The sequence below is a fragment of the Melospiza melodia genome, chromosome 8, assembly GCF_035770615.1.
Source record: "Melospiza melodia melodia isolate bMelMel2 chromosome 8, bMelMel2.pri, whole genome shotgun sequence".
Taxonomy (NCBI): Eukaryota; Metazoa; Chordata; class Aves; order Passeriformes; family Passerellidae; genus Melospiza; species Melospiza melodia.
Genome location: NC_086201.1, coordinates 28,247,552 through 28,263,118, shown reverse-complemented (window position 1 = coordinate 28,263,118; position 15,567 = coordinate 28,247,552). Strand labels below are relative to the sequence as shown.

The 15,567-nt window shown below is 40.1% G+C and overlaps 1 protein-coding gene across 2 annotated transcripts in view; it reads right to left on the bottom strand.

The window, feature by feature from the left end:
- Positions 1-3,001: 3,001 nt before the first annotated feature.
- Positions 3,002-15,567, bottom strand: part of HECW2 (HECT, C2 and WW domain containing E3 ubiquitin protein ligase 2) — a 143,761-nt gene continuing 131,195 nt past the window's right edge. For both annotated transcript variants that reach the window (XM_063162472.1, XM_063162473.1), the window contains 6 exons: positions 14,684-14,813; positions 13,955-14,101; positions 13,443-13,557; positions 12,584-12,669; positions 11,115-11,227; positions 3,002-5,673 (listed from right to left, as the gene is read on the bottom strand). In XM_063162472.1, the coding sequence (XP_063018542.1) occupies positions 5,562-5,673; positions 11,115-11,227; positions 12,584-12,669; positions 13,443-13,557; positions 13,955-14,101; positions 14,684-14,813 (703 nt within the window). In that variant the 3' untranslated portion in view covers positions 3,002-5,561. The remainder of the gene's footprint in view (positions 5,674-11,114; positions 11,228-12,583; positions 12,670-13,442; positions 13,558-13,954; positions 14,102-14,683; positions 14,814-15,567) is intronic.

Here is a 15,567-nt window from a genome sequence, read left to right as displayed (position 1 = left end):
CCCTTTCACATCCATCATAGCTTTGAGAAATTTGTCAGAATACATCTCTAGTTAAAATTTTAGTATCATTATTCTGCAATGTAATCTGAAAGGAAACAAGTTCAAATTTTGAAATATTGACTTAGAAAGGGGCTAATCAATAGGTGTAGCAACTATTTCACATAGTCCTCAGGAGGTATTTTTAAATGCATTTAGAATATATACAGACACTTCAACGGATTGTAACCATTCCAGGAGTCCTTGACTGTCATCCTTTTACCAAAAATCAGGAGGAACCTTTCTAAACAGTGGCCAGAAGGTCAGTCATACAAAACAGAATTATTAAATACTCATGGTTTCACCTTAAAATACCTACAGAGTAATATGGCTCTGAGCAAAACCTATGAAGTAAAGTCCTAAAGGGAAATATTTAGTAAAAATACTACAAATGTTTAAGTAAAAAATATTTCACAGCAATGAATATCCCAAATAGTAGTAGCCTAATGCCAAAATTAGTTAGTCTAAAGCTGAACAGAAGCACTATGAAGTTCACGGTCTATTTGGAAGACATGCAAAATATAAATCACATCTTTCATTGTGAAAATTCTGTGTTTGGAGGGTCAGCATTGTAATTCTGCATACTGCTAACTGATGTGGGTTATGCTGCCTTTAGTAAAGTTATTCTTTTCCTCTACTATTTACCTAACATATATTTAGTTTTCCAGCAAACAAGTAATTTCAAATTCGACCCCCAAAAATTTTTTATTGCGAAATATTTAGGCAAAAGGTTAAACTAGTCCAAGAGCAGCCACTGTCATTGCACTAACAAAATCGTAAAGAATTTTCTACTTAAACTGATGAGCCAGTCAACCCATAGCATTTCTGCAGTTCTGCTTTACAGCACATAATTGAGCCAAAACACAAACAGTTTAAGAAGCTAGCTTTGAGTATTTTTCTGAAATTTTGCTTGGAGTTCAATTGCTTGCCTAGAGAGAAAAGGATGAAAAGGGAAAACAACAGTAGATGAAAGCTACATCTGCAGTCTTATGACTGGAGAGCAACCTTCTTCTCAATTCCCATTAGTGCTAACAGGAATATATTAACCCTCCACATAAAAAAGTGGCAGGAAAACCAACACTATTAGTATAATTTAATGCAGATAAGTTTCATTCACTGAAAAGAAGTAACTTGCTTTATGCTATGGGACATGAACTTACACTGGCCATTCAAACACAGCTGCTGAAGTTTCCCTTATGTGAACAGGGATGCCCTTAGATCAGAGACAGTCTGCTCCAAGCAGCTCCATAAAACTGTGCAGCTACCACTGCAGAAACTCAGTAAACATCTGGAATTTATACTGCTGAGATTACATTTAACAACCAGATGATACCATTGCAAAGGCTCCAGAAGGAATTTTTTTTTAAAACTTTTTTTAAAGGATTAAAAATACATAAGAAACCACAAACCTCTTCTGTTTCCTATAATTTCAAACAGAGCAAACTAGCAGTCGGCTGCTCTGCCAGTCCAGCTCCCAGCAGCAGCTGTGTGTGATGTCCTGCCAGGGCACTGCTGCCCAGCTTCCCGGTTCCCCGAGATTACAGCTATTCCCTGCCCCCGTGCCCCGGGGCTGCCGGCTGCCATGTGCAGCTCATGTGGTGCTGCCCCGGAGCAGCCTTGCCTGGGAACGCACAAGAGCTAACCCCACTTACTCTCTAAGCCATGCTAGCATTTTTCATGGTAAGGTCAGTACAGGAGAATGAAAATGATGTTTAAAAGCAAAAGGAGGGAAATGTTTGATGAATACCAAGGAAAAACAGCAGGCAGGGAGTGGGGTGGGGAAGAAGTTCTGGATGGAAAGGCTTTCCTGTCCTGCCCTGCCAGGTGCTGCTGGCGCTGTGACAGAGGTGGCAGATGGCTGTGCCCTGCTGCTGTGGGCAAAGGCACCACTCCCCTCACTGCTGCTGGCCCACAGACTCTCAATGGTGACTGCTACAGCAGGTGCCCCACTGCACAGCTTCATTGATTCCAAGCTTTTGTGGTGTATTTAGGAGTGTTCTGGCTGTAACCTGATTGCCAGTAGTGCCAGGTGAGCAAAGCACACCTCTGCTGGGCTGGCACACCGTGACCTGGGGAAGAGAGGCCCTGCCCTGGCATGTGTGGCACAGAGGCCACTCTGCTGCCAGCCTGCCCAGCCTGCAGTGACCTGAGAGCCGCTTTCTGGCTGGTGATGTGTGGCTCCACTTCCCAGCAGAGCAGGAAACATGGGCTGCAGGAAACAGTTCCTGCAGGGACATCCCCTGCCAGCCTCGGTGTGATGGAGATGCTGCGGGTTAAGTTAGTATGAGTTGTCATTGGCTGAAGGGATTCTTCTGTCCACTTTTTTCCTTCCTAAATGCAAAGCTCCTTAGCACCATGTGGAAAAGCTCCAAGGAGATACAGAGCTTTGGAAGGGCTCCCCAGCCTTGCTCTGTGTGGACCCTCATCCCTGCTACACTGTGTCATAAGCAATAGCATTGTGGTTGCCTGCTGCAGCCAAGCTGCAAGACATGAAAGCTGGCTTTCCCTTGGGACACATTAAATGGGAATGGCTTCCAAAACCAAAGGGAGAACATTCCAAGCAGTTGCCAGGAGATGTGGGTATCTGAGTAAGCTCAGGCTTCCTCTCCTCTACTCCCTCCTTGCTAATCCCTTGGAGCAGCAGCATCCCTTACACGTCACAAAGAGCCAAGTGCTCGAGGCAGCACAGGGAGCTGTACCCAGCTGACACCTCAACCTTCCCACAGCGCTTTTCTGGAGTCCCCCAGGGGATGTTGGCAGCAAAGGAGGAAGCAGCAACTTCTCCTTGGTCTCTCTTGGCTTTGGTGCTACAAAGACTCTGGATTTTTTTAAAATTTATCTATTTTCTAACTGACAGCTGCCCCACTCGTGACCCTGTCACATCTTCACAGAATATTGGATTATCATGGCTGATTTCAATTATTTTACATGCATAAATACAGAACAAATGGGTGCAGTAGATATATTTAAATAAAAATTGACAAGATGCATTTATTGTTTCCGTTTTATACAAAAGCATAACTTAAAAGGCAAACTAGTATAAACTTACTTTGTGCCAAATATTTAAACTTTTCATTCCAAAGAGTATCTGGTTCAAAACTTGTAGATACAGTTTCCACCTGGGAAATCTCTTTTTTAAGACCACAGATAACACAGTATTGCAAAATGAAAATTCTGTAGTCCCTCAACCAATCAGAAGTTGCATTCTGCTCTGAGTGCCAGACTTTTAGCTACTCAGTGAATGGATCCCATGAAACATGAGCCATGCTGGAGTGACCTGCTGAAAAGTCAGTTTGCCTACTGCTCGTTCATGTTCTGAAGAGAGATGTGTATTAGGACCCGTGACATGCAATCTTAGCAAAGACTGATAAATACACGTGTAGAAACAGGGCGATGTGTTTGGATTTTTCTTTGCTACTTCATACCAGCCAGAAGTAGCCTAAGAAAACCTAAGTTACTTAAGAGAGTCCCAGATGTCATGCAGAAGCTCAATTATCCTTGAAATAAAAGAATGCTTTTGCCCTGATTTTGCTTTTCCTTAGCACATGTGCCATTTCCTCAGTGAGTCTGAAGGGTTTTCTCAGTCACCACCACAGCTGCAGCTGCCTTTGCCTCGGGGGATGGCTGGCAGTCTCTGCTGACGACATCTCCAGGGACACTCGCCTCTGCTGGAACAAACCTCCCACCAGAACAAGCAGGCACCTCCCTCAGACGCCCCTTCAAGAGCCACCAAAGCGAGAAGGTTACTCCAAAAGCTACCTTCCCCACAGAACAGAGCTCGCTGTGCTGCAGCTCTACCAAAGGGCCAGCACAGAGCTGGATTCGTGTTCTTGTCATCCAGTGTCCAAGCGCAACTCCTGCCATTTGAAAATGCGGTGGATGCAGCGCGTGACGGCAGCTGTGCGAGAAATGAGGCACAGCTGCACGAGTGTTCCACAAGACCATCTGGAGGAAAAGTACCAAAAATAGAAGCGAGCAAGCCTCGTGTATTTCAGCAAAATTAAGCATAAAGAAATCGGTGTCCATGCAGTGTTTGATATGCCATAGAAACTGCTGCAAATAACATTGGATAAGAAAACTATTTATCAGTGAAAATGCAAGCTTGGACACTACGAACAGTTTACATCTTGTAGGTGTTCACTGATACAGGACAGTGGCATTATGACCAGTGGCTCACCTTAAAGAAGTTATTCATGGTTTTCCAAATGAGCTAGTGTTTTACAGTGCTGTACAAATAAAAAGTTGTGGGGAGCATATGAAATATCTGTATTAAATTCCACTGCATTAAGTTATCCAATGCATGAAAAATGACCCAGATGCATTTAAAATAAATGCATATTACAATATCACATATAGTATTATAAAATTATTACTTATGTGCACAGTCCTGATATCTATAGACATGGCACTGTGAAGAAAGCCTGGTTCCTAAGCATTTTTATAGATATTTGATAGTGATGCAATTTGCTGTCAGTCAGATCATAATGTCCCTTCAACTTTGGTACATTCAGTGCAAAATATTTTCGGGAGATTTTTTTACTCTTATAAAAATAAAAGGCATTTTTTTCCCTGGAGAGTGCTTAAAGAATAAACACTAGCAGAATGTCTGTTCAAGCATGGAAAGTGACAAAACAGAAATAACACTTTTGTTTGCTTGTTTCCTGTTTACACTCTAAGAAACATAATATAACGAACCTATAAAAATAAACAGAAGTCACTGTGTTAGGGTTTTTTTCCTGATATGCTGTGATAAATTGCTAGTTTCTTCTTAAAATAGTTTCCATGCAGTATAAAGCATAAAATCAGTCTTATTAAGTTAATAAGTTCATTGTAACAGCTCATATTTTGTCATACACACCACTGGCAAATGCATTTCCACAAACCTCCTCAATGCACAAGCTGTTGTTACATCCTTTGTTGCTGATTTTCCTTCCAACTCACTTCTGCCCCAGGAACTGGAGCTCTATGGTGTTCTCCATGCAGGCACTCGTAGTCTTAGGTAAAGCAAGACTATGCTGTTATAACATATGGCATAAAGTAATGTACCTTCATGAATTAAAAAAAAAAATTATAAAAGTTCAGTTGTATGCTTTGTTTGATAATTTACTGGGTAGGTAAGGGACTGAAGGATTTCACATTTTGACTTGAATTTTATATTGAACAACTTTGATGAAATCCAGTCCTTGGGTACATGTCAGTTTTGCAGTAGCCAAATGGATCACAACATGGCATCACGTTTCTGGTTTGCTCAGAACATAAACTTAAGAAGTGTAGCCATCCCAAAACCCCATGGATTGCAAGACTTGGCTTTCCCTGCACACCAGGCACACTCTAGTTTCACTGTTGAGAATTCTGCCACTACCACAATGCTTTTTAATTGCTTCACAAGCTCCTTCGTGGAACCTCATTATTTGAATTGCACCATGAAACAATTTTCCTCTAGGGAATCCAATACAAAAGTTCATTCATTCCTTGAGAAGACAGATCCACAAAAGTCCAATGAGCTGGGCACTGTGGTTTGTGTATCACTCAAGTCCAAAAGTACTTGTCTCTTCTACTGCTGTCAACAGTTTTTCATATAACATAGAGAATGATGGGTAAGGGGGAAGGTCCAGACGATTGAAACAAGTGTGAGCCCTGAGGGGAAAAAGAGAGAGGAGGTGAAGAAGTGCATTATTTGAAAAGTTCAAAAGAGAACACACAGATTGGTATGTGCTTGGATAGAGATGGGCAGATAGTATTCTTTTGGAAGACTTTGTTCTGTCAAATGATATTTTCCAATTGAACAGGTAGTGAGGTTTAATCTACTTTCTTCTCGTTAAAATAAGCCAGTAAGAAGCATTTATGAAGCTCTTTAGAAACATACTGACAGTCCAAAAGGCATGGGATAGATTTTATCCATCAAATGTGCATGAGAAAAAAAAAAGAATGATTTGGCATGGCACAAGTCAAACAGTCTGGTCTGAAATCTTGGCTTTAAATGTGTCTTCTGAGATGCAGCCTTTCTTTTTTGTATGGACGATATTTGAATACTGTATTTGCAATGATAAGATATTTCCACATATCTCCAGATCTACAGTGGTAAAAGACATATAAATTAGATGCTCTTCCTTCTACAGTTCCTTGGCATATGGATGGTGTTGTTGAGGCATAGTGCTTGTGGATGGATCTGCCCTAGAGGCCAGCAGATTTTGGAATTACAAAAAAGCCATGCACAAACCTGGTTGCTAGAGGTTGCCCTGCTTTCTGAAGTGTGTGATCATGCAATTTATTTCTCAGTTTTTGAAGTCCATCTACCTGAAGTTTGTTGACACATTTGGAACTGTCTCTCAAATCCTCTTCCAGGGAATGAAAAGGGAGATAACAAAGGTTTCTCTTCATATGGAACCATAGATATCATTGCCTGACCTCAGAGCATGCTAAGGATGGTATTTTCTAAAACACTGAGGTGGATGAGTCTGCTCTAATGAAATAGACAATGTAACTATTAATGTGATGGGATCTTGAGGATGAAATGATGCAAAGAGAAACTGGAAGAGGCATCTCTTCTGCTCTAAAGCTTTGTAACACAGCCTCACTTTAGATTGATTTTCGAATTTTAGCAGGTCTCTGTTTACAAATACTTCAATCTTTTGCAATAAAATACATCATAGAGTTATTTATTTAAGCTCAATCCAGCTGAAAATGAAACTCCTCCTGCAGTGCCCTGTCCTTCATCAGCATGATCTGTATTATGCACAAATATGTAACATGTTAATGGAAGGACTGAACAAGCTCCCTCCTCACAGCAAATACATCTCCTCATTTAACCTACCCAGTCCCAGAAATCCAGCTGTCTACCACAGACCTGTACAGACTTCCTCTGAGGCAGAAAGTACTGCCTTCCACGTGAGCAAATTCATTAATTGCCACTTTAAGTAGCTCCCAGCTATGGGAATGGAACATGGAGTGAAGTGGGTTAATCTCACTTGTTAAAAAACCTCAGAATCCATCACAAACTGGGACTCATTAAAGCTGAAACACCCACTCAGTTACAGCCTTGTAGTGTCATAAAAATATCAGGCTGAAGATATGTATACACAGCACACAAGGTCACACCATTATTATAAACACAGTCCAAACACCAAATATGCAATCACTTAAAAAAACATTGCCTTTAGCACCCTCCCCAAATCCAGTACTCTTAGAAGAACACTGCAGGTACATGCTGTGTACCAGAGATGGCATTTCCCCACTCCATATTCCAGGGGTCTGGCAAAATTTTTGTACCCAGGCATCTCTCTAAGGCTCCTGGATGAAAGCTTTAACTCCTCCTTCACCTTTCCAAGAAGCTTATAAAATAATATCTGTGATACAGACTATATTGCTCCATGTCCTGCAGAGTACTTTAAAAAATTGAAAATAGCCTCTTATGAAGAAAGAGACCAATTTAAGACCAGTAGCAACAGGAACTCAGTGATCCCTTGAATTCTATGTAGAGTGCTGAAGAGTCTTAGGCAATTAAGAGCCTAACCACATGCTTCTGCTCCATGGGGCTGACAGCCACTCATTAGAACTATGGATCACGCTGTGTGGGCTGTAAAACCACAAATTATAAAAGACACAGTATATAATTAGCAAGGGATTCATTACTAACTGGTTTAATAGTAAGCTGGCATGTTGTTTACATTTATTAAGAGAACTGAGTTTTATCTTATTTTGAGGGCAATTTTGAAAATGGAATCACTAACTGTGGAAAACCAAGTAATTAAAAAAGACAAAAACAAGACTTTTGTCTTCTGAGGCAATGCAAGCTTTTCCAACCCCAGCACACAACCTCCTAAGTCCTTGAGACAAACGTGGTTTTTCGCTTCTGGGTAGTATCTTCCCATTCCAACATTTCAAACCACATGGGCACTGACTGTTCCTCTTCCTGGGCTCACATCTATGACAACATAAAAACCCATCTTGGTTCCTAAAGTCTAAGTTCTCAGATTCCCAATTAAATTCCCCTTCATTTTGATTACCATAGTAAAAGAGAGTGATTTAAGATTAAAATGCAGTAGTCAGACATAAATATAATTTCGAAGTGAACCATCACATGAATGAATAAATAATGTACAGCAATGAACCTGGAACCAATTTCTCAGCATGGGAGTGAACAGAAAGTGTACTGGTCTCTTCCCCTAGTTTAGTCTAATCTGCAACACAGTGTAAAAGAAGGAAATAGAAGTGGCACTGGGTTAGCAATAGTTAAGCTAGACCCATAATAATCAACTTTTCCAGGGCATTTTACATGCTACCTAGTCAGTGTCAAATACAGCAATGCAAGCTGGGCAACCTGACATGTGCCTCACAGAAATCTCACTGTTTGGATTCAGCAGAGCTGATTACACAGCAGTCAGAACAGTGGGAACTAGGCAAACATCTAGTGAAAACTTTTGTGTTTACATTCACAGCTGCTGGGGCCACAGTCACATACCTAAGTGACTATCCTAGCTGCCCTTTGTGTCTCAGACCAGGAAGAAGAGATGGGGATGGGTATTCTTATGTGTTTTCAGCACTGCAGTTATGTTTTTAGAAACAGAGGAAGAAACAAAGTCCACTGACCTGTTAAATCCTCATTTTTGCCACCTGAGCACCGAGCACTATCAAATTTCACAGGCACTCCTGCTAAGAGGGCAATTTACAAAGTACAACACTGCTAGGAGTGAGTGATGGTGCCTTAACATAAAAGCTTTAGTTATCAGAGAATCAGTAGGAGTCACAGAGTCCTAGGGCAGCGTTCCCAGCAGATCCAGCGATGTGTTTACACATGATGGGCTTGTTTGGAAACCTCTTGAAAGCTGCTACTCGGGGTTGTAGTTACTGATGTGTTACCTCCAAGCCAGCAGTACCTGGTGTTTGCACAGGGGGTCTGAGAGGCTGCTGAGACCCAGGCTGAAGCTGCACTGCATCCAAGAACTACACATGTAAAAATGCAAACAGCACTTTTGGCTTGGGGCTTAACCCATTTCAGTGCTAACATGGAAGAGGTTTCATTTTTTATGAGATCAAGGTTTACCATGTGTGAATACCAGGAACTGCTTGCTCATAATGACTGCAGGTGTTTGTCACACACAGGTGTTTTTATTTTAATTCTCAAATTTGTATGGTACAAACGATCCAGAGAGACAAAATTCAAATGTTTGCCAACCAAGGGAAAGTGGGGTAAGTGAAATTTCAATGAATGATACAATCTCTTAAATGTGAGGAGCTGGCAATTCCCCTACACTTGTTGAATAGCCTATGACAGCAAAGATCCTCAACATGTTTCTCCATATGGCACTTTTGGAAGCAGTTTTATTCTGCAATTTATCACAACCAGGGTTCTGCATAACCTTTCCAGAGGAAATTCTGAACATCCTGTTCTGGCAGGTCCTGACCTTTTCCAACTCTGCTTGCAAGCACCAGGAATTTCAGCTTCAGAGAATATATGGAAAAAATCATGCAATCTCTCTTCTAACTTAAACTCACAAAAAAAAAAAAATCTTGATTTTGAAGTCAGAAATTATTTTTTAAAAAAGTCACAACTTTTACTTCTTAAACAGAATCAAAGCTAGTCCATAGGCCAATCATAATCAAACTATAAAGGAGACTTATGGGGCTACAAGATATTACTAGGTCCCCAAATGACATTTGATATGAAATAGCAATTTTCAGGATTTGGATTCCTTTAATCCTCAGTTGCCTGGCTCTCATTTGTGCTGTAAACAGGAAAGATGGCTCTGTTTAAAGGCCACCTGCTGTGCCTGTGGATTTCACAGCACCACTTCTGTGTCCATGACCTTCTCCATGCAGTTCCGATGGCAGCAGCCAACCCAAGAGACATCTCTGCCTCTGACCTTGTGCTGGAGGAAAAACCTACAGGTTGCTGGTCAGAGAGACACTGAGTGTCTCTGACAGCCACCCTGTGTCTAAGATGAGACTCTGAATGCAAGTTATTCCTGAGGCACCTTGTTTATGAGGAGTGGGTTTATGATTAGGGTTGAGCTGCCTCCATGGATCAGCCCAGCCCAAAGCCGCCTCCAGAGGCTGTACACAGCACACTAAAGCTGAGGTGTGATGAAGCAGAGTCAGGCTGCCCACACTCCACACACTAATCTGTGTCTAACCACTCCTAACCCATTCTAGAGGCTGCAGCATCACAGAACTGGGTGAAAGAAAATCTCCCAGCTGTCAGTCTCATCACAGTAAGGACAATAACCTGTAATTTTCTGTCAATGAAGAAACCAAGTTGAAGGTGTTTTTTCCATCATTCACATTATTAGTCTAGTCCTGGCATTGTTACCATGGCCTTTTGAAGAGAACTCTTTTTCTCTGCTCCAAAAACTGGAAAGTTTTTTTTTTTTTAATCTTTTCATCCTACTCCTCTAAACTTGCCCTACCCAAAATAAATTGCAAGGGCTTGTACATCTCAAGTCCTGCTTTCATATCCTGGACTCTGATACTGTTCCTTTACCCTCTTCACCTATTTCAATTGATCTTAGTTGTTCTCTTTTAAATCCTCACCTTTTTTGTCTCTCTTGCTTCTTCTCAAGTGAAATTACTCCCTCCCACCTATTCTGCACTCACAGCTTTCTTCCTCAGTATTTGTTAACCCTCGACATCAGACCAAGCATAAAAATTGTATCACTAAACTATACTATAAAGCCTGTGTCTGATGCAAAAAATAGGATAGTAGCTTTCAGTCATAGTCACAAGAGCTACTTCATTTTAATTCATATTCATTTTTGCTCCTAACTCGTGAACTGCATGTTCAGTAAGTAAATACTTGCACATTTAATCAAATGTAATAAAGAAAGTCAGAAGTAGCTATCATTGTAAGATAATTTTCCATGAGAAAAACACCACAATATGGATGTCAGCCACAGTTGCACTGCCCTGTCCAGCTTAAGAGAACAAAACTGAGTTCAAACCAAAAGGGATGCATCAGACACTGCAACTACAGGGAAGGAAATTTGCATGTGAGGGAAGGTATATTTGCATATTTTGTTAATGTTTGTCCAACAGGCGATCTGTTCCCCCAGAGTGGCCCTGTGAAGCCCCCAGAGCTGTACCTTGGAAGAGCTGTGATCTTCCCCCACTTCTCCACGCAGAAGCGCCTGGGCCCGTTGCTGCCCCGCAGAGAGGCAAAGCCTTCGTAGGGAATGCTGGACGTGCCTGTGACAAACTGGCAGCACAAACACCCATCAGGACAGGCTGCACACAGGGGCTGGGGGACACAGCAGCACTCCCACCACAGCCCAGACACGTTTGGAAAAGCATTTGCAAAGCAAGGAAATTTGTGAGGCACAAGCAATAAATGTTACTTTACATGGAGCTAAGGGCAAACACCATTTCCTGGCTGGGCTCTAGAAGAGGGAGCTTAGCAGATTAATTTCCTCCAAAGGTTTCCTGCTGCATAAATATTGTATAATAACACACTATCAGTATCCAGTTACTCAGACTTAAGCCTAAGTGAGTTTTTTGCTGCTGTTTCCTGCACTAAAAGGAACTAATACAAAACATAGTAATATCCAGTGGCTTTGTGTTATGCCTTTTTAGCTATATGGATTTCCTTTGCTTTATAAACCACAACTAACTACTGTAAGAAAAGGACAAAATTCTAAAGGTTAGATATGCCCACTGACATTTGCTGAAATACTGACTGGTGAGCAGTTTTATTTACAACCTGTCATGAACAGATCAAATGTAGCTTTTGACAGATCAGAGACTATTTAATTTGTAATAACCTGGATATTACAAAGATTTCTGACTAACAGATGTGACAGGGACATACAAGCAGACATTTCTGTCTCTCCATCACATGAGATGTTCCACACTGCCTTTTTACAGGCTTTTTAAAAATACTTAAACAGATTCAAAAAAGAAAATTCTTCATAATTCAGTGATCAGATAAAAATACTGAATTGTTAAAACCAGCAGATTTCATATTGATCAATAACGTGGTATGTTTTGCAGAGGAGGTTTGTCTGTTTCTTTACAGACAGGATGGATGTAGCCTGAAATTAAAAAATTTAACTCAATAGTAAACCCACATGTATAAATATTCTTTTCTTGAGGTATTTTGTCCTTCACCAGCAGGGTGACTGGAACCTGTAGGTGTAGTGAAAATGAAATTGGACTGACTTAAAGGCTTGCATCATTATTTTCTAATTTGCAGCCTTGAACTTCCATCTAAGCTTTCTCTGTCCTAAGCTGTGTAAATACTATTAACATTTCTAGCTAGTGACATAACCAGTTACACAGTTTTCCTTTTCTGTCTTTAGGAGTCTTAATGTACTTTTAATCAAACAATAGTAAAGGATTATTGACATCAGCCATTGTATCTTAAATGTAATTCTAAACTTAGAAATCTATAAAAATACCTGTGAGCTTCTGTCACTTGAAATTATTACATTTAACCTCTGACTCAGGGTATTCCCCCTAGTAAACATCACCATCATTTCTGGGTATCCTAAACCAGGATGGGGCTATTTTAGCATCAAATTTTAATTATTTTTACACAGATCAGCTGATTTCTTACCTGTAAAAGTCTTAGACGTTGTTCATTGTTGAACCTTTCCACAGCAGCCCAGAACCACCGAATTACAATGTGATTGTCATGATAACCTGTTAAAAGAACAAGAGCCTTTACACTTTTAGGTGCTATGAAAGTGGTTGAGGGAATAGTTAGTAAGCTTTTCCTGGTTTGGCCCTAGTCACAATAATGCCATATTCTTTATCCGATTGCATCAAATGGCAGAAGGTGAGAGAGAAATACTCCTAAAATGCTTAGAAATCCTGAAGGCAGAGAATGAATGTACTATGACAAAAAAAATTTATATTCCTTGTGCAACCCTTTCTTCCAATAATCAGTCACTAACAGGAACGCCAGTTCTTGAAATATTCCAGTACTGTGCTATTTATCCATCCAAAGCTACAAATGATGCTGCAACCATCTCTCTCACAGCTCCTAAATCTTCTGTTGTTCTCAAATTATTTCAACTACCAGCCTGCAGCCACTGTGATTGCTTCTAATTTCCTGTCAACTTTGATTGTGTAAAAAAAAAACCAAAAAGAAATATCCAACTAAGAATGGCTACCATTTCCATTTCTCCCCCAGGTCTGGGAGGTACCTCCCAGTGTGCAGCTGAACATGGCACTTTCTGTGGAGAAGAGTGTCCTGTCGTGCTGTCTCAGCAAGGACAGCCAAGAAAGAGCTGCAAGGAAATGCCAGAAAGCAAACTGAAATGGAAAAATTACCTTCTCTCAACACCAACTTAACCAAAGAAGCTCAAAAGTTACTATAAATGTATCTCATGGGATGGTTCTTTATTGTCTTGAAAACTAGGTAGATCCAGAGCCCTCAACACTCTTACTGAACAAGTCAAAATTCAAGTTACCTCCTCTGTACTCTGTATTATTTCTCCAATCACTCAAGTCAATTTCTGCTGTTCCAGCTATAACCAGTTCCAGCTCTCTGGCATCAAATACAGACACCAGTCTTGCATCAACAACCTGTGAAAGGAAATAAAATGCATAGCAACATTTCTTCATGTACTGATTCATGCCTCCCCTACCTGCTACTAAGGTATTTACCAGGTATCATTTCAGGTAATTCACAATTCAGGTTTTTCTTTTTAAATAAACAAGTCTCAGAGACCCAGTGCAGAAACAGAGCAAGGATTCAATGCTGATCATACAGTGATTGAGAGTATTGTCCAGTGCAAAGTAGATACAGAACCATAGTCTTTATATAAATTATTAAAAAAAAAATTTTTACACTCCCTTCCCCTTCCAGTATCTACAAGAGCACTTCTGATTATATTTGGGACCCTGTATTTTGGAAATGTATACAAGGAGAAAAATATTTTGGATGGAGGAAGAAAGTAAATTTAATCTTGGAGCTTTTTACCTCATAGAAGCCACGAACTAGACTTTCTGTTTGTTGTACAACTCCTCTCTCAATTCTCCATTTCACCATTCTCTCTATGTATTCTTTCTTGTTCTTTTCAGTGACTGGGATATTGGCACCTCCTGGTTTCAGTTCCCGTTCTGTGATCTTAGGACAAAAAATGACCAAGTAACAACACAGTTATTATAAAGACAAAAGAAGAAATTGTAATAATTAAAATTTTTAAGCTGAAGTAATTCCTTAAAATCACTAACTAAGCCTTACTAGCAAACTGGAATATATGAAGTAAGAGAATATACAAAAAGTCTTTAAAAAAATATTTTAAATTCCATTTAGTCTGAGGAACCTTCATAATTAGATTTAAGAATAAATTGAGAAGAAGAAACAATCTTTATAGTGACTTTTGAAGTTTTCTGAATAAGACCTTAACAAAGGTGTTGTAATACCTTTGAATGGCAACTTTGCTGCAATTAAATCCAGGTAAACTACACCTACAAAGCAACCCTAAAGTCTGATATTTCGGATACTCTCCAGAAAATCTCCTTAACCAGAAGAACATGTTTGACCTGTTACAAATATTAATTCCTCCCCAGATTTCAACATTGATTTCACCAGCAGTAATTTTTTAAATACAAGTTCAAGGCAGCATGGAGAGACACTCGTTCTTCTGTCCAAATAAATGTTTATCTAGCAGGAGAATGCACCAAGGAAACAAAGAAACTTGCACACCTGCCCAAAAACTTCTTCATTTACAGTAAATGTGAGATCTAGGATATCGTGTATGTCGTTATCTTTCATCCACTGCAAACTCTGGTGAAACTCTTCATCCAGATATTCCAGGTCACTCAGGTCACAGAGTCTGACAGAAGAAAGCAGAAAACACACAAATACAGATGATGGCAGCAGCCTGTGCTCAGTAACTAAACTCAGACAAAACAGACTGTGAATGGGAGCCAAGAGAAACATTAATAAAGAGGACAACTTCAAATCTCTGTTTATTTGCCTGGTAACAGCAGTTACTGTAGAACACAAAATAACTCTGTAAATATACAAAACTCCAGAATTTAATTTGAAGATGCATTTCTTCTTAATGGTGAGTCTGCCTCATGTTTCCTGAGAAGCACATTTAGGAATTATGAAAATACACAGATTGAAGAGACAAAGAATTCAAATAGTAAAATCAAGCAGTGTCCTTTTTGTTTATGTAGCTACACTGCCTCATCTCCATCATTTGTTGAATTGCTTAGATTTCCAGCTTACCACATACTTACCATATTTCCCCATACCTCATTCTTCTGCTAGCATTTAGGTGTTTTAAAAATGTATGTGCTGTAGGAATGTATTAATTACTCCCCACTACTAGAACATGCAATGTTTTATAGGAAAAAGTCTGCTTCCAGACTTCTCAAAACCAGCTTTCAAATAAAAAGTAAAGCACCTTAAGCTCATTAGGTCTTATGTTCCAGACATGCTGAGCAAGCACAGCTCTCATTGTTTCAGCCAGAACAGAAGCAGTAGTTCTGGAAACTACATCTGAAGTCTACCAAAGTACAGCTCCTCAAAATGGAGATTGCCAACAATTAGTCTAATCTGAGAATGCATGGTGCAGTCTG